We start from the raw sequence: 24821 nt of genomic DNA, 5'->3' as shown, positions 1-24821 counted from the left end.
ATCAAAACACAAAGTTTAAGATGAGAATTTTGCCTATTATTGAAAAGGTGTTTTTTTTTTATAAATATGGATCGCAAATATAATAATTCGCTCTAAAAAATGCAAACGGTGTTTTTTTGTGATATTTAAGACAAGTTATTTTAATGCTAAAGTTACTTAAAGTTGGGGGTGGTGAGCCATACGTGTGTGTTTCCTTGACAAGGTCTTATTGCAGTTTGTTTGAAGAAGTTAAGGTAGTTTGACTTGTAATTAAAAAATGAACTTTCCCCTTTTGTGTTAAAACCAATAAGATGATGGATCAGTTTTCAAAACACAGTGTTGGAAAATTGATATATATAATGCGTCCACCTAGGCCACAAAAGGTTGTTGAATTAGTATTATTCCTAAGAAAAAAAGATGTTTACACATTGCTACATAGCATTTTCTTTAGTAAATGGATGAATAGTAATATTAACCTTTATTACAGAGAGCAAAACATGAATAGATTTAATTTCCTCAGTATAAACTCAAAATTAATACCAGTTCAGATAAGAAGTGACTAAATATTAACCAAGTTTTTGTATTAATTCAAATTAGTGGGAAAGTTTGCACATAGCATCCTGATAAGAACAAAAAACTAACCAAAAGTAAACAAAACTAACCAAAAGTAAATTTCCAAAGAAAATAATCAACAGCATCAATATTTTCCCAATAACACCAGTAGCATTGTTTTGGGAAAATGAATTTTGAGGTGGTAGGCAATTTTATTTTTATCTTGAGTTTTGTCAGTGGAAAGACTAAGGAATAAAAATACAATAAAATAGGCCAAAACCTGGTGGGAGCCAAAAACTTGAGGGGGCGCATTGTGAGGTTTATCAAATAACCTCACATAAAACTAAATTCATTTCTGTTTTATTACTATTAAATGGTATTAGACCAAATACCTGAAATAAAAGTTTCTAAGCTATTAAAACTATTCCAGCCAAAACTTGAAAGTTTAGATTAGCTGTAAACTCAGTCCATTGAAATAATAAAATGTAGTTGTAACTTATAAATTTTTTTTTCCATTCTACTATTCTTATGTGTTAATGATTGTAGTGTGCCAATATCATTATTGAGGCGTCCATTAAAAACTTAATGGTAATACCTATATAGATACAACTGTATGCTAGTTTGTGTAGTCTAGAAAACCATCCTGGCGAAAAATTACGCTTAGAATTGCTCCAACTGATACTGCCTTGATGTCATACATTCAGTAGCCCCCTCAGGCTGCTGCACTTAAAGCTGATTTGAAGAGGGATATATGCTGCAGTATAACCATATAGGTATATTTTATCTGTTGCCAAACCCTTTTACTCTGCAATGCTGTATTTCTGGGCACCTCCTTCCTCAACGTATCCCCATCTCAAATTTAGAGGTTAATACTCGCAGAGAAACATATCAGCTATAAATCTCATTTTTCAATAACCTGGCATGTATTAGGAAAAAACAAATTGGCAGTAAATACAGCCAGAAAAAACCTTAGTATTAACTTCAATCACAAAACAAAACTAACTACATAAATGAAAGAAAATATTCTCTTATTAATCTCAGGGGATATATCCCCTTTGCTGTTTTGACCAATCGGAAATATCAATTGCATCAAGATAAAATACCTTAAAAATACGTTAAAAAAGTTTACTCCTTTCTGAACACGTAGCATCAGATTGTAGGAAACCGCCGTCTTGTCAGCCAAGTAACTCGTCTGTAGCTGTGGATTTTTGAATCTTAACTAATTAGCAAATTAAAAAATAAAACACAAAAAGTTCTTAACAGTGACGAAAGGAATAACCTCACAGGGGAAGGATAGATTATGAGAAGAATAAAAAGAAAATTTATTTGATAAATAATTGGGGTCTCTGTCTCCACAGTATGCTATTGTTATAGTGCTTTATTTGTTCCCATTAGAAAGGAGGACAAATGGATAGAAACTAATGGTCTTTAACCTACAAAAGGGCACGTGCACATGAACTTATTTTCAGAGGTGGGAGAGCAATATTAAAAAAAATAACCTGTTTTAAAATTTGACTAAGAAGTTCTTGGAAATTTAGAAAAAAAAGATTTGGAGGTCAACCCTACTTCCCCACGTATGTCCCTGCCTACAAGAATCCAAGCTGAACTAGTCCAGTATGGAAAAGAGACTTAGAAATTCGTGCAAGACCTTCTATTGGTGACAGATTAGCCTAATATACTGTTATGTTATGCGGTTTTCCATCCCTGTCCCAGAACATGTTCCATTCTTTTGATCTTCATTTATACTATATTTTTTTCTGAAACTATGTACTTTTTTTTACAGTGCAAAGTATCACAAACTAAAATTTGGCACAGATCTTCCAATTATGGACATGAAGGCACCACTTGAAGAGAGCATTGAAAACACTGAATGTGACATTGCTGTTACTAATATGGGGGTCAACTGGAGACAAGGAAGGCAGTTGCTACGGCAGTACTTACAGGAAATCGGATATACTGATACAATTATTGATATTAGGTAGTGTCTAACTTGAATTTTTTCACTCATGGATTTAGGTTTATGCATTTAGATTCTCTTAAAAGTTTGTTTTGAGGTGGTATCTCTTAAAATCAGGGCCGAGTCTGGAGGAGGGTAGGGGGTACGACCCCCCCCTCCGAAGTGTGTTTCCGACTCGTAAAAACGTAACAAAATACGTCTAAACAAATTTTGATGCGTTTTTAAACTTTTTTGTAACCCCCTCCTCAAAATAAAATCCTGGATGTGGCCCTGCCTAAAATAGACTGTATTTAGGACAAACAGCTTGCTTTATGACACCCAGGGCACCAAATATGGAAGCATTGGAGATAGGAAAACATTGCAGCAAGCAAGTAAATATTTATTCTTAATCTTATTTGCATTGTTGAAGTCTATCTTAGATAATTTATTTGCAATTTTAACGTGGTGTAAATTCACACAAATAGGCATGATCAAAGAGGGGGATAGGTCGCTTTTATTCTGATCTTTTTAAAAAAAGGTTGTTGTAGACCTAAATTAATATTCAACTTTCTATTTCCATTGCACTATTTTTTTTTCATGGAATTTATGTGTTGATGCTGATATTTTTTGTTTTTTTTTAATGTATAAGTAGTCAAAAAGAAGTTTAATCTTAATTTAATTTTCTAGTTTTGCCCGTCCCCTCTCACAAGCAGTAATCTTTTACACGCCCACGGCTACGCATAAATAAACTCAATATTAATGCTAATTGAATTCTACTTATTCAGTTAGTTTTTTTTTTGAAAAAAGGTATAGTTATAAGCACATATTGACCAGTTTTTAGTCACTATTGGGCTGACAAGTTTATCAGTTACATGTTGCCACTTATTTATATCTATTTCTCCTGAACTTGTAGCAAATTGGATAAAACATTTATCTCTGTTAGAAGTGTCTTTTTAAAAGTGATCAAATTCACCAATACGTTATGATAATATCAAAGCACCAAATATACGCAAGTTAAATAATTATTATTTTCTGTTATTGATGTGCTTTTAATTGTAACCCAATAGGTTATATTAGCAATTCTAGTGTATGTAAATACATACATATAACTAAAACATAGAGCACAATACCTAGCGCACTTCAAGGATCCGCTACTGGTCTAAATGATTACTATGTATTATAATAATTATAATATACATACTATACTTATTATAATAAACTGGTCTAAATAATAATTATTATAATAATAATAACTATGGGTCTGAAAATAAATTTAACAACTTAAAGTTATCAATGCACAAAGACCCAAATGCCTTCAAAAAAGACTAAGTTTAGTTTCCAGTCTACACTTCATTTTTACATTCATTTTTTCATTTTACATGCTAGAACAAATATAAAACATTTTATAAAATTTTTATATAAAAGAAGAATGCTAAATTTTTGGGCACTATTTAAGTTGAAAACAAAATACTACAAACATTTCTTCCGCCAAAATAGAGAAGCAAAGGCCTGTATAATCATATCATGTCAGGTGGGAAGACCACTTCACCAATTATTGTAAAGTCAAGAAACTTATACCATAAGGTTAAAGTAGACATTGCTTTCTGGCTTGACCTACCCTATGACAAGCAGTATCCTCAAATTTCTTTTCTTGCTGTCAAAATTTTAGACCTTCCAAAATTTAATGAACTTAAAAGCTGCAAAATATAATGGCAACATTAGGATAAAATGATATAATAAATTATTTTTCGTGTTGAAGCCTAATTCAAGTTTGTGCGATTGTAGTTTACCAGGTTGTGATTGTATGATTGTATCTTTACCAGGTTTTTATAACTTACCACAAAGAGATAACTACAAATGAATAAAAAGATAAATAATATAATTTATGTATATTAATCAAAATATAAATATTCAGATTGAAGTTACCTTCATAAGTGAATAAATAGTGAATGTACGTATGCCAGTTATCAGTAGTATAGTGTGAATTTTTCTGCAAGAATTGCAGAAGAATATATAGATATGCAGAAGAATATAGTGTGAATTTTTCTGCAACACAATTTATTTTGTGAAGTCTGGATTTATTTCAACTCCAATCTATGTCTTCTTTTGAACAACATCCTTTTTAGTTGGAGACTACATCATTCTTCTCTCCTCTCTGCTCTGTTTGATGATTCTCTCCTCTCTTTACTTTCACTTTCCTCTCTGCTAACATTACCATCAGTCTTATGGAATCATACGTTTTAAATGGAATCATAAGTCTTTAAAGCAACATTGCTGGGAGGCAAACATTTTCAAAAACTTTTGGACTGTTATTAATCACCTTTTTCTCAGTCAAACAGAATGAAGTGAGTTTTAAACGTATTATTAACATCTTAAAGAAGAAGATGATCGGTTAGTCCGAGGATGCCTGTACCAGCCATAATAGCTGTGCTGCAGGTAGCCCTAAGATGTGAAAGGACCTTCATAGTGAGCATAGTGAGCAGGAAAAACAGTTCCTGGACACCTTCTTAAGAAAAAAAGGAAAAGAAACTTATAAGGCTTGAATAGGCGTGTAGAAGCTCATAATCATTCCGAATTTTCTATCCAAGGATCACAAACACAACTTTTGAAATAGTTGTCAAAAATTGTTTGCTGGTCATTGTATGCTAAATCACACTCGAATCATCTTGATCTGCATTATCTTGCTAATCCTGCCTTTGAAAACAGCCTGGAAAATGATTTTTGGGCCAAAATTACCTTCTTATTATTTCTATTTCATAGATATTTTCTGTTTTATCATGGCTAACTGGTCGATTTTGCCCTCCCTCCCTCCATATTTTCTTTAATCGGTGCCGCTGTGTTTGGCAATTACCTTAGACGGGTAAATATACCAGATTTGACCTAAAGGCGTTACAGCATTGGTTAATAAACTTATTTTTAGAAGATATGTCAAATACGAATAATGATAATACTTAGCCAGGTTTAATTGCACTGATTTTAGGGCAATAAAGAACTTTACAAGTCTACTGTTTTCTTATGGGAAGAGCTGATATTGTATAAATAATTGTCTAATTAATAATATAATATATATAAACAATTAATAATAATTGTCTATAATTAATATGCACAATTAATTGAATAATTAAAATTCATATATGTAATTAATTGTGATATTGTATAATTTATATGTTAATTGTCTCTGTCCCGTTGGCACACACAAAGGTTTCTCACGTCAAAAAAAGAGGAGAATTGAAAACAGGATTATCTAAAGTTCTAAGTCAATCAAGGTCATTTTTTTTATCACAAAATCCGTCATTCATGTATTCGTAAAAAATAGCCATTGCGGGATTCAGGTTAAACTTGGAGCTGTGTTTTTTCGGGATTAGAGGGCGGGCAATAGTTATTTTTTGGGGGGAGGGGTGTAGGGCTCACTTCTTTTAATGTCAATCCTTTCAGTTTTTATTTCTGTCAAAATATGAAGGCTTTGAAATTTTCCTACTTTTTAAAGACGATTTTCAGTTACTATCAAATATTCATCCCCTAACCAAATCCTAAACTTTACTTTGCTCCTTCTTATATTCTATTTTCTCCAGGTCAAACAGAGTGAAAAGTCTTCTTGGATTAAACAATAATGAAAAAGAGGAAGTTATGCAAAATAATTTGACAAATGCGTTAGTGTCCATGAATTGTACTCAAATTGCCCAGAAGAAAGAGCAACAACAAGCAGACACTAAAAGGAATCAAGGGCAAGGAAAGGTACGCTAACCCTCATCTCGTAATTATTTTATATTCTTTACTATTAGATTGTATAATTGTTTAATTATATAATAATTACACGGTCAAGCATCAAAAACAAGAATAACAGGACTGATAAATAACCTGTCCTGGCTAAACTTTGCTGAAGTAAGGATGCTGGGTCTGTTTTAAAAAAAATTCATTTTAGTTTCGTTGGTCGTATTTTGTAAGTTTTTCTTCATATTTAAGTTTTGCTGAGAACGGCTCTTGGACATAATATTTATATTTAATATTTTCTAACCCCGCTTTTCGTTGTTCCCTAAACTGTTTAGGTTTGGGGAAGGAGTTATGAACGAGTTCTTAGTATATTTTAAGGTGTGGCACGTACATACACAAATCTTGGTAGGTATCTCCTACCCCTTTACGTACATATCAATACAGGCTCTAACTAATTCTTTTCTGAATTATAATTTTTACTGAATAGTAACTTCTTTAATGAATTTTTTGCATTGAAATAGTGGTAGATTTGATCCCATACAAAGTACAAGATGAAAAAAACTGTAGATTTTGCACTGCTACAACATCTATATTTCAGAGGCAGTTTTAGGTGGACTAAAGGGGACACTTGTCCTTGGCGCAAAAATTTTAAGGGCACAAAATTTCAGATAAATAATATAAGGATTAAAATCGTTTTGAATTTTTTAAATTTCAATATTGCTAAAATAAAGGGTTCAATATCATATGTAGGTTCAGTAGTATGTGTAGAATAGATGGTGTTGGGCAGATGATTGATTCCCCCCGCCCTGAAAGAGACTTGGGATACTTCTGGATGAAGAATCGAAGTTTGACCAACATGCTTAGTCAGTTGCCTCCAAAGTGCTCCAGACCCTGAGAATTGTAATTAGAGTATTCCATAGCAGGTCACTAAAGCTGATGTCAAAGCTATACAAAGGACTTCTTTGACCAAAACTGAAATTTAGTACTGTTTGTGGCAAACCCATTAAACAAAGGCGACAAGAAAAAATAAGAGTGTTCAAAGGCGAAAGACTTCAGTAATAGAGGGTTATAAAAGCCTGAATTGGAGAAGTTACAGATTCCTACCCTCTCCTTTAGACGGGAGCATGGGGATGTCATCATGGCGAACAAAATGCTGCACACTTGGTCCTTGCAACAAAATTTGCTTGAACCTGACCTGTCAACAAGAACTAGATGACATACCATGAAGCTGTACTGCAAACAAGCCATCACCAGACTACGGAACAACTTCTTGCCAAATAGATTCGTCGGGTTCCCGAACTCCCTAAGCGAAGAGGCAGTCTCAGCCCCTAGTGTGGAGGTCTTCAAGGGAGCTGTGAACAAATATTGGTCGTCCAAGCCAGGCTTCGAGAATAGGATGCAGCCGACGCGTTGGCTCAACATCTTCACTAATCAGCACCTACAGGATAATACCTTATTCGCTGGACGATGCAATTTAAGGTAATCAAAGGTAAGGTAGAGGGAGCAACTAATAAAGGAAAACAGTCAATAAATTGATAGTTAATTCATTAATTAATAGAAAAAATTAAATAATAACAATTGATTATTTTAAAAGAAAAATTAATTAAAATCAGTTATTAGTATACCTTTTTATTTATAATAAGGTAACAATATTTCGCCCCGGGTACAAAAGAGACTAGAACTGCCACTGCTATACTTACTGCATATATCTCATCCACAAAACTTTTAAGTGCTAAGCAAATATATGTGTAAAAAACGAATATGCCTCAAAGGTGAGCAGTACTAATCTCTTGTCGTATTCTTAAATCTATTGCAAGTTTCAACGTTTATCAACTTTTTTATTTTGTCAATTGTTTTTATCATGTTTGGAAATGATTAATTTTTTAATTGCCCATATTAGCGTTTTGCTATAGAGGGCGTCACAAAGACTATATATCCTTACATTTTTCTTTTGAAACTTGTATGGCTTTCTTTTCTCATTCTTCCTTTTAAGTTACGTGTAATAAAATATCTCAAGATGACTCAATGTTCTATAATTTTCATCCCATTCGTCTTTCTTTGAGTCTCTCGCATTTCTTCCGAGAAATCGGATTTCAACTCCCGTAATATTCAAAACTTCTTTCAGAATTGAGTTATTATCTTAGATTGCGATCTTTTAATTGTTACTATACCTAATTTTTATTTTCTTACGTTCAGTAGCCTATCATGACAAGCTTTTTCTTACATTCAGTAGCATGTCCTGACAAGCTTTCTCCTTTGAAACTTGTGCTTCTGCTGTAAAAATTGAAACTCCTTCATTTTTTTTTTACCAAAAAAGTAAATATTGTAATTAGTAAAAGACAGCATCTTTTTATTTTGTTATGCTCTATATGAAGTTGAGGCAGTATAAAAAAAATGAATAAGTGAGTAAAATTAAACGAACCTTATAAATATAACTAAGCCGGCAAGAAAGATTTATTATATTGGAAATAAATGTGATACTTAAATGGAAATTAAGTTCTATTCAAGTTTAATACATAAACTAAAAAAAAATCGCTTTGGTTCCTTTCAGATTGCAGGTTTTGCTTTTACTTTTTATCACTTAAATGGAGTTTCTATTATAGCCGCCAAATATTGTTGAAAAAATCTTGATGGACACAGAGAACTCAGTCATGTCTTCTTTTGATTTCTTGAGTGGTGAACAGGTTGTTGATGAAGATGATGATGATGATGATGATGAAGACGAGGATTTGGAAGATCCCAGTCTCCCTAAGATTAAAACTGGTATCCTTTCAAGTAAGTTGAGTTAAAGATACAAAAATGGAGACTGAATTAATTAAGTACTTTCATTTTTAGCAAGTTAGTCTTTTTTATTTTGGTAATTAAGACTTAAGATTTAACACTATTGACGCATTTAGTTTCAAAAAAGCTGGCTCAAACATACAGAAATTGAGACTAAAATGATAGAGTACTCTTTATTTTTACTAAGTTAGTCTTTTTTATCCGGTTTGCAGTGGTAGCTAGTAACCTAGCAAGAGACGATCACGCCCCATAATTAAAAGTGATTTTGGTAATTAAGACTAAAGACACAACTGACGTATTTAATTCCAAGTAAGTTGAGATAAAAAATTGAAACTGTGATAGAGCTCTCTCATTTTTCTAAGTTAGTTATTTTTATTTTTGGTAATTTAGACTAAAGACTCAACACTACTTAGGTATTTAGTTACTTTCTGAATTTTTTTTAAAAAAAAGGCTTTTATAGAAAAATGTTCAGGCTCTTGGTCGTCCAGAGGATGAAATGAATAAAAAATCTGGGTTAGGAATAGATGGAACTTTCTTATAATCTATCATATTTTTAATTTTGTGTTGTTCTATTCAGTTGAGGCTGGGGAGAAGATACGGCTTAATTATGTCAATGAAAAATTATATGCCCATGCTTTCCCTTGCATTAACGAAAACCTGAGTAGTGTGAGGGTTAATAAATCAATAAATTCAAAAATAATTTTATGAAAATGTTAAAGGCTTTTCAGTGGTAGCAAACACACGGAGTAAGGATAATATAATCTAGAAAAGTAACTATCCCATTCTGAAGATTGCCGAAGATCGTCCTTGTCGGCTAACCGTCTATGACTGATTCCCCACATGAGGCGTAGACCTCACTGGTGGGCCGTGGTAATAATTTGGTGGGTCACGGGCAAGATGTGCACCCTTCAGCTGACTATACTTTAGAGCCTTAATTTGGAAAAAAAAACGCTGTTCATATGAATAACATCATATTCCTATTCATTGAAACAGCAAAGAAGATACATGATAGTACGACAATGTCGTCGTAGATTATACTGAAGGTGTTGTATTCAGGCATATTTTCCATTAGTTCAAAATATACCTAGAAGACGACCAGAAAAAGATATTGGTGGCCTTCTAAGCTTCCTTTTGGTGAATACACGTAAAATCTTGACTAACAAAATTTAAATGTCACGTGGAGCTTATCAAGATTTAAGAAATTTGTAGGTGGGATATGGACCAAATCAGTTGGTTACCACTGATCTAGGGCCAAACACTAAGCATGTTCTCTCCGAATGGTGTGAAAGGATTTCATAAGAAAGATTTAATTAAAGAACGAATCAAAGTCCAAAGTAACCAAAAATTAAAAACCATGTTATAAAAATTATATAAAGGAGCTACATACCATAAGAACTCCCTTCGTCCTTAGTTCTTTGCCTTCAGTTCTTTCATCCCTTAGTTCTACGACTATCCACCATAGTTCTGCCCTAGGAATGACGCACGGACGGATGATGGATAGACTTATCTATCAACAAATGAACTGACATCATTTTTATACAATCCTAATAAGGGCTTATGCCAGATTTGCCTCTTATTCACTCGAACTGTCTTGGCTTTTTCTACAATTAACCATGGCTTGATGCCCACAACTACTTGATTTTAATTCAAAATCAATGGACTCGGTGAGTCCGTTGATTCTGCGAAAGGACTTAGGATGAAAGAACTAAGAGATGAAAATTATAGAAAGAAGCTGCACACCTTAAGCACCACTTCAGGCACACCCTAAACACCACTATTGCACAGACATACGCATACAAATACTGTACTAAGACGACTACAAAGATATAGCCTACACAAACAAAGTTTGTTTGTAGTGAAATGGGTGCTGTCATCTCCTGAATACTTACTCCACAGTCCCTTTAAAACCCTATTTAGATTAAAATAATTTAACTCTGGAAGAAATTCAGCTCATAGTTACTGAAACATTAGAATAAAATGCAAATTCCGATCAAGAAAAATAATCGTAAATGCAAATCTAAGCCATGAACCAGTATTCGGAAAAAATAGAAAAAACGAAATATTTTTAACTTACGAACGGTGATGGGATCTTAATGAAATTTTATATTTGGAAGGGTATAATGTCTTAGAGCTGTTATTTTAAATCCCGACCAGATCCATTGAAATTGGTGGGAGTTTGAGGGGGGAACCTGAAATCTTGGAAAACGCTTAGAATGGAGGGATCGGGATGGAACTTGGTGGTAAAAATAATCAGAAGTCCTAGATACGTGATTGACATAACCTGAACGGATCTGCTCTGTTTGGGGGAGTTGGGTGGGGGGTTAGTTCTGAAAATCAGAAAAAATGAGGTATTTTTAACTTACGAAGGAGTGATTGAATCTTAATAAAGTTTGAGGTTTCGAAGAATATCGTCTCTCAGAGCTCTTATTCTAAATCCTGACTGGATCTGGTGACATTAGGGGGAATTGAGGGGGGAACCTAAAATCTCGGGAAACGCTTAGGGTTGAGGGATCGGGATGAAACTTGGTGGGAAAGATAAACACAAGTCCTAGATATGTGATTGACGTAACCGGAGCGGATCCGCTCTCTTTGAAGGAGTTGGGGGGGGGGGGGTGGGAGGTGGAACCTAAAATATTGGAAAACGCTTAGAATGGAGGGATCGGTATGAAACTTGGTGGGAAAAATAAGCACAAGTCCTAGATACGGGATTGACATAGCCGGAACGGATCTGCTCTCTTTGGGGGAGTTGGGGGGGATTAATTCTAAAAAATTAGAAAAAATGAGGTATTTTTGACTTACGAAAGAGTGATCTTATCTTGATGAAATTTCATATTTAGAAAGACCTCGAAACTCAGATCTCTCATTTTAAATCCTGACTGGATCCAGTGTCATTATGGGGGGGGGGGGATCTTGGAAAACGCTTAAAGCGGAGAGATAAGGATGAAACTTGGTGGAAAGAATAAGCACAAGTCCAAGATAGGTGACTGACACAACCTGACCGGATCCGCTCTCGTTTGGTGGAGTTGGGGGGGGGGGTGATTCGGAAAAATTAGAAAAAATGAGGTATTTGTAACTTACGAACGGGTGACCGGATCTTAATGAAATTTGATATCTTAAAGGATCTTGTGCTGTAGAACTCTCATTTTAAATCTCTACCAGATCTGATGACATTGAAGGGAGTTGGAGGGGAAAACCGAAATTCTTGGAAAACGTGAAAATCGAGATATTTTACGAATGAGTGATCGGATCTTAATGAAACTTGATATATAGAAGAATGCTCCATTTTCAATTCGAATCGGATACGGGGACATAGAGGGTTGGAGGAGGGAAACAGAAATCTTGGAAACCGGAAATCTTGGAAAACCCTTGGAGTGGAGAGATCGGGATGAAACTTGATGGGGAGAATAAGCACAAGTTATAGATACGATATTGACATAAGGAACTGAGGGAGATGAGGTTTGTTAATTTGGAAAAATCAGAAAAAATGAGGTATTTTTAACTTGAGAACGGGTAACCGGATCTTAATGAAATTTGATATTTAGAAGGAACTCATGTCTGAGCTCTTATTTCAAATCCTGACCAGATCTTTTGACATTGGGGGAGTTGGAGGGGGAAACTAGAAATCTTGGAAAACGCTTATAAATGTCGTAGATCCGTTATTGACGTAACCGGACTGGATCCGCTCTCTTTGGTGGAGTTAAGTGGTGGGGTTCAGTGCTTTGGTGAGTTTGGATGCTTCTGGACGTGCTTGGGCGATGAAAATTGGTAGGCGTTTCAGGGGGCTGCACAACTTGACATGATAGTCTTTTTCCCCGATTCGACCATCTGGGGGGCTGAAGGGAGAGGAAAAATTGAAGTATTTTTAACTTATAAGTGGGTCATCGGATCTTAATGGATTTTGATATTTAGAAGTACTTCGTGACTCAGAGCACTTATTTTAAATCCCGACCGGCATTATGCCTCTGATTTTCCTTTTAAAACAATCTATTGATTCTTAGAATTTTGCTAGAGCTCATACCATATGAGCTCTTGGGTCTTTCGACCTCGTCACAAGTGCCATATGAGCTCTTAGCTTTTTTTTTTTTTTTTTTTCTTTTTTTTTTTTTTGACAAAAAGCAGCCCAGTAGGCCGGCTTTCTAGAAATTTTCTTTAGCTGATCACATTTATTGATTCCATGAAACGTCTCCTTAATGAATAATGGCCTAGACTATGTTTATTTTCAAAAATCATTTAAAATTTTACCTATTGAAATACTACTACTACTACTAATAACTCACCACAGCACCAACCCGTCTGAGGCCAACACAGCTACGCATGCTCCTCCTCCATCCTAATCTATTCAACGCCTCCCTCTTTACACCCTCCCAGGAAGTTTCCATTTCCTTTAAATCTTTATTCATGACATCCTTCCACCCCAGACGAGGACGACCTGCTTTCCTTGTAGCCCCAGACCGTTGGCCAAAAAGGACGATCTTTGGCAATCTGTCATCCTTCATCCGCAGAACGTGGCCTAGCCATCTCAACCTTTCTTTCATTATAGCCCTAGAAAGCGGGATCGAACCACATTCTTTGTACAACCTACTGTTTGAAATACGGTCAGTCAACCTGGTACCCAGAATAATCCGTAGACAATTTCTCTAGAAAACATCTAGTAATTTTTCATCCGCTTTTCGGAGCGCCCATGCTTCAGAGCCATATTTGACCGCTGTCATCACTGTAGCTTCCAATATTCTAATCTTTGTTTGCAGACTTATCTTCTTATTCTTCCAAACTTTTTTTTAACTGCGAAAAAACACCTTGAGTCTTGGCTATTCTACTTCTAACATCTTCACTGCTCCAACCGTCTTTACCAATAATACTACCAAGGTAAGTGAAGCTGCCCACCTGATCAATCTTTTCGTTACCCAACGTCACCTTTTCTTCACCTTCACTTATTCCTAGCCTTAGTGACTTAGCCTTCTTAACATCAATTTTCAAACCTATTCTAGCACCCTGAACTCGCAAAACCTCTAAAAATTCATTCGTTTTCCTCAAACTTTTATCTAATATTCTTAAATCATCAGCATAATCTAAGTCCAGGAGAGTTTTTCCTCCCTATTTGATTCCGTGGTCTCCAATTGCCTTTCCTGTGCTCCTTAAGACGAAATCCATCAAAATGATCCATTTAAAGGGGTATAGAACACAACCCTTCTTACCTCATGATTTAATACAAAACCAGTTGCTAACCTCATTTCCTACCTCAACTGCAGCAGTGTTATTCTCGTACTTAGCACGTACATCTATTGAAATAGCCGAAAAAATTCCAACACATGGGAATATACTCATTAGAATGTTGATTATGTTTGATACTATGAACTAAGTTGTAAGGAAGAAATATTTTGAAGTGTTAAGTACGTTGAAAATGAAATCTGATTCCTGAATCCAGGGGGCTCCAGTTAGGGTGGCAATCGCCCGGCCCGACTAGACTTTCAAAAATACCCTGTTATTTCTCATTCGCAGCTATTTTCTATTTTATCGTGGCTAACTGATCGTTTTTGCTCCCACCCCTAAAATTATTAACCCTCTCCCCTACATTTTCGTGAATCGGTGCCACTGGCTGAATTAGTTAAGAGTGAACTTACAATACAATATATCTTGAAGAAATTAAAGTCAATTAGACCTCTATATGCAGTTCTGCGGTTTTTGGCAGTAGGAGCTGTCATAGAAATGTGGTGTACCAAACAGCTTAAGAAGGTGTGTAAGTGAGATTATACTTATAGTGTACTTAAGAAATGTGGTGTACCAAACAGCTTAAGAAGGTGTGTAAGTGAGATTATACTTATAGTGTACTTAAGAAATGTGGTGTACCAAACAGCTTAAGAAGGTGTGTAAGTGAGATTATACTTATAGTGTACTTAAGAAATGTGGTGTACCAAACAGCTTAAGAAGGTGTGTAAGTGAGATTATACTTATAGTGTACTTAAGAAATGTGGTGTACCAAACAGCTTAAGAAGGTGTGTAAGTGAGATTATACTTATAGTGTACTTAAGAAATGTGGTGTACCAAACAGCTTAAATGTGTGTATGTTACAAACAGCTTACGAAAATGTAGTTTTTCATTTGAGAGTGTAGTTGTCTTTGGCAATCTACCCTTTGTTAATGTTGGAATGTTTATGCTCAAAAACTTTGTCAAAGTTTACTTTAGATTATTTATTTTCTCGGCTCAACTTGGAAACACTGAAGAAAATATTTTACTATTCAAAAGCTTCATAATTTTGAAACAACCAAAAAAGATATATTAGAAAATGGGGCTTTTTAGGTATGGATACACCTAAGATGGTTGATGGGGGCGGACGATGTTTTTTTAACATTAGTGTTTGAATTTTTACAAATGGAAAGCATTGCCAAATTTAGACAGTTAATTTTTCTTTTTTTTTCTATTTCAACGTGACAACTCTGACGGAAATGTGATACTACCTTAAAAACATCATAATTTTGACGTCTAAAGAGATACTAGAAAATGGGGCTTTTCAGGTGTGGATAGACCTAAGATATGCCGGGGAGGGCAATTTTTTTTTAATGTTAGTGTTAGAATTTTTACGGATGGAAATCATTGTCAAATTTAGACAGTTTGTTTTACTTCTTTTTTTCTGTTTCAACATGGCAACTCTGACGTAAATGTAATACTACCCTAAAGGCGTCATAATTTTGAAACAACCAAAAGAGAGATATTAGTTTGGGCTTGTCATGCATTGATAGACCTAAGATGAATCGAGGGGGGATTTTTTTTTTTAATGTTAGTGATAGAGTTATTACGGATGGAGAGCGTAGACAGTTTGTTTTACTTTTTTTTCTATTTCAACATGGTAACTGTGGCGTAAATGTGATGCTACTTAGAGACATCATAATTTTGAAACAACCAAAAGAGAGATATTAGAAAATCGGGTTTTTCGGGTATGCATAGACGTAATATGGGTGGAGGGGTGGGGTAATTTTTTTTATTTCATGATAGTGTTCAAAATTTTTACCGATGGAAAGCATTGTCAAATTTAGACAGCTTGTTTTACTTTTTTTCCAATATGGTGACTGACATGTGATACTACCCTAAAGACGTCATAACTTTGAAACAAACTAAAGAAAAATCTAAAAAAAAATCTCAGTTTTCTGGCATAAATATACTTAATAAATATACTAACATAAATATACATATATATCCTTGGCACTTCGAGGTCTTCAAGTTTCAATATTTTTGTAGGTGGTAACCTTGTTGAAGACATGGATAATGAAACTGAAGAAGTTCTGAATGAGTTCAGCTTTCTGAGTGGAGAAGATGAAGCAAATGACGGGTCAAAGGAAACATCTGAATGGGGTGAGTTGGCATTAGTTTATTAAGAATCTTCTGGCCATTTAGGGCATCCTTGATTTAAAAGAAAATCCTATATCATCTATGATACTCAAGTTGTCATTTAATCAGGGAACTTTCGTCATACATTGAAGGTGTGATATATTGTGTTCAGCAGACATATTGTGGTTAAAGGCTAGTTTCCAAAATGGATGATCAGTTATCAAATATTTATCAACTTTGCACATGAGCTATTGGCTATTCAGAACCCTGAACTGATTCAGAAAAAAAAGCTAAGTTGGTGATAATTTAATAGCAAATATCTTTTTTATAGTCCTATCTTTGGATTCCATCCTTGCCGAGTGATTAGCGCTCGAGACTAAAAATCCTTTATTCCTGAGAACAAGAGTTTGAGTCCTGGTATTGCTGGGTATTTGATTTTCAACGGGGTCAGTGATGTGACTCTGGAAGCTCAGCCAAGAGTCGACCTAGCTCCTATTAGGCTGGTAAAAATCTGGGAAACCAGGGGAAGTGTCGGGATTATTTGCCCCAACTACGCATTGTACTCCCGGCTGAAGGTGGAGAATCAGGAGATCAGTATCTGGGCTACGCAGAACATACGTTTTTGTACCTTTGGATTAGCTCAATACAAGATGTACTAATTAACTGAACTTCAAAAAAACCTCTAGATAATATATCAGAGCTTAATTAGTGTTTAACATAGATGAACGTTTACACTCGTTTCGTGCATAACTCATGTTGTCTGAACAGAGAATTTTCCCTTTAAATTGGACTTCTGTCTACAGAAGCGTTTTCGTTTAAAGACATAAAACTGGATTGTTCTCATCTGGATTCGAAGTCGAACCTGGGATTGTGTCAAACAACTGAAAAATAGTGTATTTCACGTCAAGTATAAGAAATTATATGGAATAGGGTGTAGAGTGTGGAGGCTTCTTCCAAAGCACGTTTATTGTTTGAGGAAGTAGCCAGTTTTTTTTTGCAAAAGTAGATAATCTATAATTCAGTTTTCCAAAAATTGACTTAATTCCAAGATCTAATATGAATAATTAAAATTTTAATCTACACTTTTATTGCTGCCTCTCCCCCTCTCCCTCTAACCTTTAAATAAACCATGAATAATCTGTTTTCTCCTTTCTCTATATGCTACTTTGTATATTTTTTTAGTGTATCTTTTTCACTTTTTCCTTTTTTCCGGTTTAGTATTATCCGCTACTTATGTACTCCTATGCCAAATGTTAAATTTTTTGAATTTAAAAATTCCAAAATGAACATGGTCTGATGATTGCGAATGGTAGGTTTGGGAATGATAAGGGTAGGGGCGAGTTCACTTGCCTTTCGGGTCTAACTCCAAGTGTTGTAGATTATGTGCTAATTAATACGCAATTTGTACCTGAATCAATAAATATGGGAGTATTAGATTTAGTTGGATCTGATCATAGAGCTATTATGCTTGAGGTGAAGATTGGGCAGTTTGTGAACCACGGTTCACGAGTAAGAAATTTCTATAATGGGGATTATAGAAAAATAGGTTTAGAAAAACGAATTAGAAATGATTTAACAGATAAAGATATTGAGGTATTTAGAAGGGAGCCCTTGGACTCTCATGTAAAAAATAAGTTGAAAGCGTTAGAAGACAATGAAGAAGATGCACATAGTCTAATTATGCTGTTAAATGAAATAATGGGTACTTGTGCAGAATCATGTGGCCTGACCAAAAAATTAAAAAAGAGTGAGAGATATTTTGACTTCGATTGCAAGTTAATGAAAGAAGAAGCAAAATATTTATTAAATCGTTTGAATGAATTTGATAGCGCGGAAGATCAAAGTCTAAAATTGGCTAAATGTAAAGATAAAAGAAGAGAATATAAAAGTTTAATAAAAAGAAAAAAAGAGTACGAGAATAAGAAGAAACTGGATATTGCTGATGATTTTAGAAATAAAGATTTTAAAAAGTTTCGGGGCTATATAAAGAATGATAGTGGAAGGGGAAATGTTAATACCCAGGCTGTTCCGGAAGCTGATTCATGGCCTGATTACCTAAATAATTTAGAAGGTGTTTGTGCAGATCTTCAGGAGGTAGCGCATACCCCAGAGATGGTTATTTATCCCATGAGAGAACATGATTACGACTTAGTGGGTGATGTGAATGGCCAAGAGATTAAGTCAATATTTAAGAATTTAAAAGGTGGTACTGCTGCGGGTGTTGATGGTATACCAATATTGTTATTTAAGAATTTTCTTTCCATTTTGATGCCGATAATTGTTCTTCTTTGTAATAAGGTGTTAAGGTCAGGGCAATGGCCAAGCGCTTGGAAGACATCATTGTTTATACCACTTCTTAAGAGAGGAAACCCGAAGGCTCATGAAAATTATCGTTTAATAGCACTTGTCCCTGCTTTAAGTAAGGTTTTGGAGAAAATATTAGATACCAGGCTTTCCAATTGGTTAAATAAAAATAATTTAATACATGAGGAACAAGGAGGTTTCAGGACAGGGTATGGGACGACAGATAGTGTGTTTATTTTAAAGGCATTAATAGATAAATATGGAAAGGGTAAAACTTGTCTTTATGTGGGACTTCTGGATCTCCATAAGGCTTTTGATAGTGTCGACAGAGAGTTATTGAAGCATGCCATGCTAAATATTGGCCGTCCCCATTCATTTGTTAGATTGATAGTGAGCATGTATACTTGTGTGAGTGGAATCATTCAAGTTGGTAATAGGTTTTCGAAGCTTTTTGATATTAAGCGGGGAGTAAAACAGGGCAGCACCCTTTCACCTAAGTTGTTTAATATTTTATTAATGATGTTGTTAATTTTCTAGAGAATAGATGGGCTCCGAAAGTTAGCCTAGGGACTCAAAAATTATCCCTCTTATTATTTGCAGATGATATTGCTTTGGTGGCTAATAAACCGCAAGATCTACAGACTCTTTTGAATCTCATAGAAGAATATTTGCATATAAAAAAGTTAAGGCTGAATACTGAAAAGAGCGACGTTGTTATTTTTAAAAAAAAGAAGGTTGGGGACGATGAAAAATATACATTTAAATTTAATAATAAGGAACTATTTATAAGTAAAAGAATAAAATATTTAGGCTTTATCTTATCGGAAAATGGAAGCCTAAGGAGTCATGTTGATGAAGTAATTAAGAGAGGTAGGGTGGCCATGTCAGCTATATTTAGAAACCCGACGATAATGGGGATCAAAAACCTAAAAATGCATAAAAGAATATTTAACACAAAAATTTTACCCGTGATAGAATATGGAGCAGAGATATGGGGTGGAGAAACGGTGCAGCAACTTGAGTCCCTTCAGCTCCAGTATTATAAAAGAGTGTTTGGTCTACATCAGACAACTCATTCACAGATTCTGAAAGGTGATATGGGCCTGTTTTCTTTAAAGCTACGTAGGTATATTTTAATGCTTAGATTCTGGTTGAAGTTAACTAAGAGTAATGAAGATAGACTAGTAAGAGTGGCATATGAAGAGATGCTGAAATGTGGTTTAAAAACCTCGTGGCCATCCCAAATTAAATCATTACTAGAAAAAGTAGGAATGCCTTATTTATGGAATAATGGTCTTTGCTCTCGTGATGTACCAACAAATTTAGAAAGCCAGGTACGATTTATATTAGAGAGTCAGGAAATTCAGCATTGGCAAGGGCTGGTTTTTAATTCTACAACCCTACAACATTATAATCAGGCAAAATCTAGTTTTGGGGAGGAAGTTTATTTTAAATTTAATTTACCGGCTATGATTCTACGTCGTTGGATTCAGCTTAGGGCAAATTGTCTTCCAATCCAGGACAGGCAAAAAACGTTCGACAAAAATAAAATGATAGTTGGTCTTGATAGGCGGTATGTTTGTCCCCTTTGTAAAGTTGATGATGAAGACTTGGATCATTTTCTCCGGAAATGCCCGGTGCTCTTGGATTTACGGGAAATTTATTTGCATGGGATTAATTTGATGCTTCCGGGTATTCTACAAAATAATAACCCAACCACAATATTTCGAGTGGGAGTATATATAGATAAATCTTTAATAAGAAGAAAAAGTTTTATATGATTAATTTCTTTTGCAGTTAGATTAGGTACTTTTTGCGTTGAATTCTGTTTTTTTGTTCGTGTTCGTACTGTTGTTAATTTCCTTGCTTGTTTGTTATTTATTTATATTTTTGTGTGTATATGGCCCACGGGTTTTTGAAATACACCTATCTATCTGTCTATCTATCTATCTATCTGAAATATGTAATTTATATTCTGGTTAATTAGAGATACTATTTATAGCTACACTACCAAATAGCTAAATTCAGTTTGTTATAGAGTTTTATAAAGGAAAATCTGGGAATTTATTGTATGAACACAGGTGTATTAGTATATACTTTGTAGCATTGTTCAAACCTGGAAGTGATAGTAATGGAACTGACTGGTCAGTAAACGTTGATCATATTGCTCAACTAAAGGAACAATATAGGAGGGATCGGGGAAAACAGAAAAAGGGATCCCTTGCAAGTGAGTATCCCAATTGTAAATTCCTCGTGGGATAAGGGACCTTGCCACTTCGCATTTTGTTCACTGTCACTAATGCTTGACTTGGTTTATGGGTCACTAAGGAAAGGAACTGTGTTGGAGGTGGTGTTAGCCCCGTTTTTAAGGAATCAAATGAAGTATGGAAGGACTGGAAAATTTCAAAATTAACTTTCAAAAGAAGAGTGGTTTTCTAAAATAAATCAAGTCAGAAAATCTCCCAAAGATTACAAAAAATGGATTGTGGGTATGGAAAAAGCATGGGTTTGTGTTCGAGGACGATTTTCATCCCTAGTGGTTGAGGACATGACTTAACATTCACTCCTAGCTTGTTCTAACGATCACTTTAACTGGCGCAACATTAATTGTGTAGATTATTGTCGTATCGGCTCATGAGGACATCTACGATGTTTACGCTTTTGTAAAGGTGTTCAACCTTAACGTTGATGGAGAGCAGAGTAGTCATTATATACAAATTTAAAGGTGTAAAATGAGCATCCCAAGTGATTAAAAATATACAAATTTTTATGTCTAGACCTTGTAAATATGGATCAAGAACTTCCAGGCGCTTCTCTCTAAGGAGGAGACCTGTTTTTGACTTTTTAATTAAACAAAAAATTCCTCCTGCTGCTACACATAGCATGTGATATCATTCATAATATATTTTTTGGTTATTGTTTAGTCAACTAATGTGCTAACGCTTCTGTTTGCTTGTTCTTTGCGACTCTATTGTACAATTTGCTTTGCTTATTTTAGTTTTCTATTCTCTGAAATGGTAACAGCTCATCCTAGCCGAATGGCTGGTGCGCTGGATTTGGAATCCTTTATCCGAAGGGTTTGGGTCTGGTTTCTGGTTTAGCCAATTATTTGGTTCGGAACGGGGGTAAGTTGCGTGACTGTAAAACCCATCAAATTCGACCCATCTATAAATGCGAACCTGAAGAAATCGGAGAAGGTAAGCAGGAAGAGTGTGCGAAAGCATAGGCTGCTGGTCACCATCCCTCCATTGCACTTCCTGGCTGAAGGGCTTTAAAACGGATATCAGAACCGCTGTTTTAGATTTTAAGGATCTGGTGCCGTATCCTTTACCTTTTACCCTTTAACTGAAAGCTATGAAAAAGTGTTTTGAACCAAGACTGTCGAATGGTGCTACTATTGTCAAAAAGTGTGTGCGCTCTTCGTAATAGGGAATCGTATATAAAGAACGACCTCTGTCTATAGGAACAGAAAGTGTCAAAACGATATTTTGGCAACAATAAGTATATCAAAAGAATTTTTTTTACGGTTATTCCAAAAGTCTAAAAATTGCAAATTAAAAAAAAAAACTATATGAAGTTACGAGGCTGTGATTTCGCGCGATTTTTCATTTCGCTGCGAGGCGCGTGATTTTTGAAAAAAGGTGCCATTTTGATAAAAATTACTGTATCGCTTAATATGTCCAAGAAGCCTAGTATGGAGTTTTAATTTCTTATGCACGAAAAATGTTTTTTGTGGGAAACTTGTTTATTAGTTTTTTTTCCCAGTGGAGATCATTTCGGTGCAGCGGTCGGAAAATATCGGGAGAGTACTCATTGATACGGAAATTAATAATTCTGGTGCCCTTTTTTAAGTAATAAAAGATTTCCACCATTATGGACCGAACAAAAAAAAATGCTCGAACTGGGCACAATGCTAAAGTGAAAATTTTGAGATCGTCCGTTAGTTAAGATACATCAGAAAGGTATATATAGTTTAGATTTTACCATATCAGATCATGGTTTCAGATCTTACCACAAACAACTGTAGATTTTGTGCCGTATAACTGAAATTTGGTCCAAACTGGGTAGAAATGTAATCGAGAAAAAATATCATCGAAAAGCTATATAGATATCCTTCCGGATTCAGAAGCAGGACTGATAAAAGGTGCCGTGCTCGTTCCTAAGCATAACTACAGTTCATACAAAATGAGGGCTATTGAATAGAGCGTATAGATAGTATTATTTTCTGTTATACAATATTGGACTACTGCACGCCAGCTAGGCAGATACAAATTTCAGTGAGTCTTGTAGGGGGTAGGGGGTGCTGGATGATGTTGGACTGAGGAATGCATATAGCTGGCAGTATTCATCGAACCAATTTTGAAAGAAAATGAATAGACGAGCGGAATCAGCAAAAATATCGGCTGTAAAAAAAATTTCAGTCATACATCTGTTTTATATTTCCTTTGTTTGTGTCTCAAGACACTTCCTATAGCTCTAAATACTTTTAAAGCAGATTTGGTTGCAACATTGATGTGATGTCGATATTATGCCAAGGATATATAATATGGTTTATTAGATAAATAACAAAAGCATCCTGATATGCATTTCTATACGTTTTATTCCAATGTTTGTCTCTTGAATATAGGATTTAACTTGAAACACATGTGAAAAACCCACCTTTTTTAAAAAGTCGTATATGATACCCTGTAAAAATAAAGAAGATTTTCTTTACCTTTGGATTTTTCCTATTAGGAATCTTGTAAAGAACAAACCAAAGGAAGCCAGGCAGCAAAAACACTCAGGATAACATCATACCACAGAAAAACAACTTTTCAAACAATACGTAATTTTATATAATCTCTTTTCAAAAGATTAAATGACAAAAAGAATTAAATAAGGAGCAACAGTAAAACTTAAAAACGAACAAAAATGATCACGTATATGATGGGGGTCGCCCCCTTGTCAGCACCTCGCACTTTACGCTGTTTAATTTTAGTTTCCTTCTCAATTCAAAAGATAGTATATATTTTCAGTTCCTTCCGAGGCATCTAATGGAGTTGCCGTAATTATCATTTTATTTTTCAATTTGATTGTTATAATTTCAGCTACTCTTACATTGAAATCGGTAGTTTACTTGTGAACAAAGAAAGATAACTGGCTGCTCAAGGATATCTCCAAAATGAATATTACGATCTAATCATGCCGACACAATGAGAATAAAAAAAATTTCAGTAGCGGATTCAAATTTACACCTTTTTAGCTAAAAAAAAGAAAGAAGGCTATCAAATTCACGCTTTTTACTTAAAAAAGAAAGAAGGCTATGGCCATCCAGGGAAAAATTCGGGATAGAAAATAAGACAGCAAATTGAATCAAGGAGACGCGAAACGGTCTACGACCAACAAATAAACGTTCAAATGGGGATAAGTCCATTTATTAAACAGTTAAAACAGATACAAAAACCTGGATATTTCGACTATACACACAGCAATCGTCATGACATCGCTAAAAAACCTAATTTAAGGTATTATATCGAAAAGGAACGCTCTACTGTTAAAAGACAACTAAGAAATGCAGATAGCGGAAAAAACTGTATGTAGCTTTCCATGGAAAGGTTAGTGAGCTTGATGTGAGTGTTTAAGAAAAAGATCGGTCTTAAAATTCTTTCATATTCTTCTTATTGTTTGTCCGTAAACACAAGGTCAAACCAAGGTCAAGTTTTGACCTTGTGTTTACGGCTGATTTGCTAAAAGGATAAATCCACCAAGTTTGGTTCTTTGAACAGTTGAGAGCAGAGCTCCTCAGCCATTCGAATCATAATTTTTTTAAGTGACTTTGACTGAGTCTTTTCATTGGGAAGTTCCCTATTAAGAACGCAACAGAAGGGCCCTATTAAAAAGAATGAAATACGGCATAAACACCAGGGAGAAAAGTTGACTAATACATGGCTAGCACATATCCCCTATTTCAGCTTAAAAACAGTTTATAAATGAAGTTGTGAAGGTCAATATATCATAGACTTTTGAGATTTTCAATCCTTGCTTCATTGTAGGTTCAGATTATATGCTTGGCATGTAATCATAGGCAATAGAGACTATGGGCAGTTTTTGAAAACCAAAACTTATGTTTCAAACAGTTGGTAACGAACTGTTGTAGGAGCGACCCGGCTCAATAGTAACCGAAACTCTAAAAAATGGAATTTTGATACCAATAATTACATCAAAAGAACCACATTTTAATGCTGATTTTAAATAT

At 34.8% G+C, this 24821-nt stretch overlaps 1 protein-coding gene across 4 annotated transcripts in view; it reads left to right on the top strand.

The window, feature by feature from the left end:
• LOC136028889 (striatin-3-like) overlaps nt 1-24821 on the top strand; it is a 64898-nt gene that overhangs the window by 8040 nt on the left and 32037 nt on the right. For 2 of the 4 annotated variants that reach the window (XM_065706845.1, XM_065706846.1), the window contains exons 3-7: nt 2315-2509; nt 6040-6202; nt 8782-8953; nt 16193-16306; nt 20691-20813. In XM_065706845.1, the coding sequence (XP_065562917.1) occupies nt 2315-2509; nt 6040-6202; nt 8782-8953; nt 16193-16306; nt 20691-20813 (767 nt within the window). The remainder of the gene's footprint in view (nt 1-2314; nt 2510-6039; nt 6203-8781; nt 8954-16192; nt 16307-20690; nt 20814-24821) is intronic. The other 2 variants (XM_065706848.1, XM_065706847.1) reach the window with 1 other exon arrangement.

This window comes from Artemia franciscana, chromosome 7 (genome assembly GCF_032884065.1).
Source record: "Artemia franciscana chromosome 7, ASM3288406v1, whole genome shotgun sequence".
In the NCBI taxonomy this organism is placed as follows: domain Eukaryota; kingdom Metazoa; phylum Arthropoda; class Branchiopoda; order Anostraca; family Artemiidae; genus Artemia; species Artemia franciscana.
Note: the sequence above shows the minus strand (reverse complement) of the source record. Positions and strands in the feature narration are given on the sequence as shown.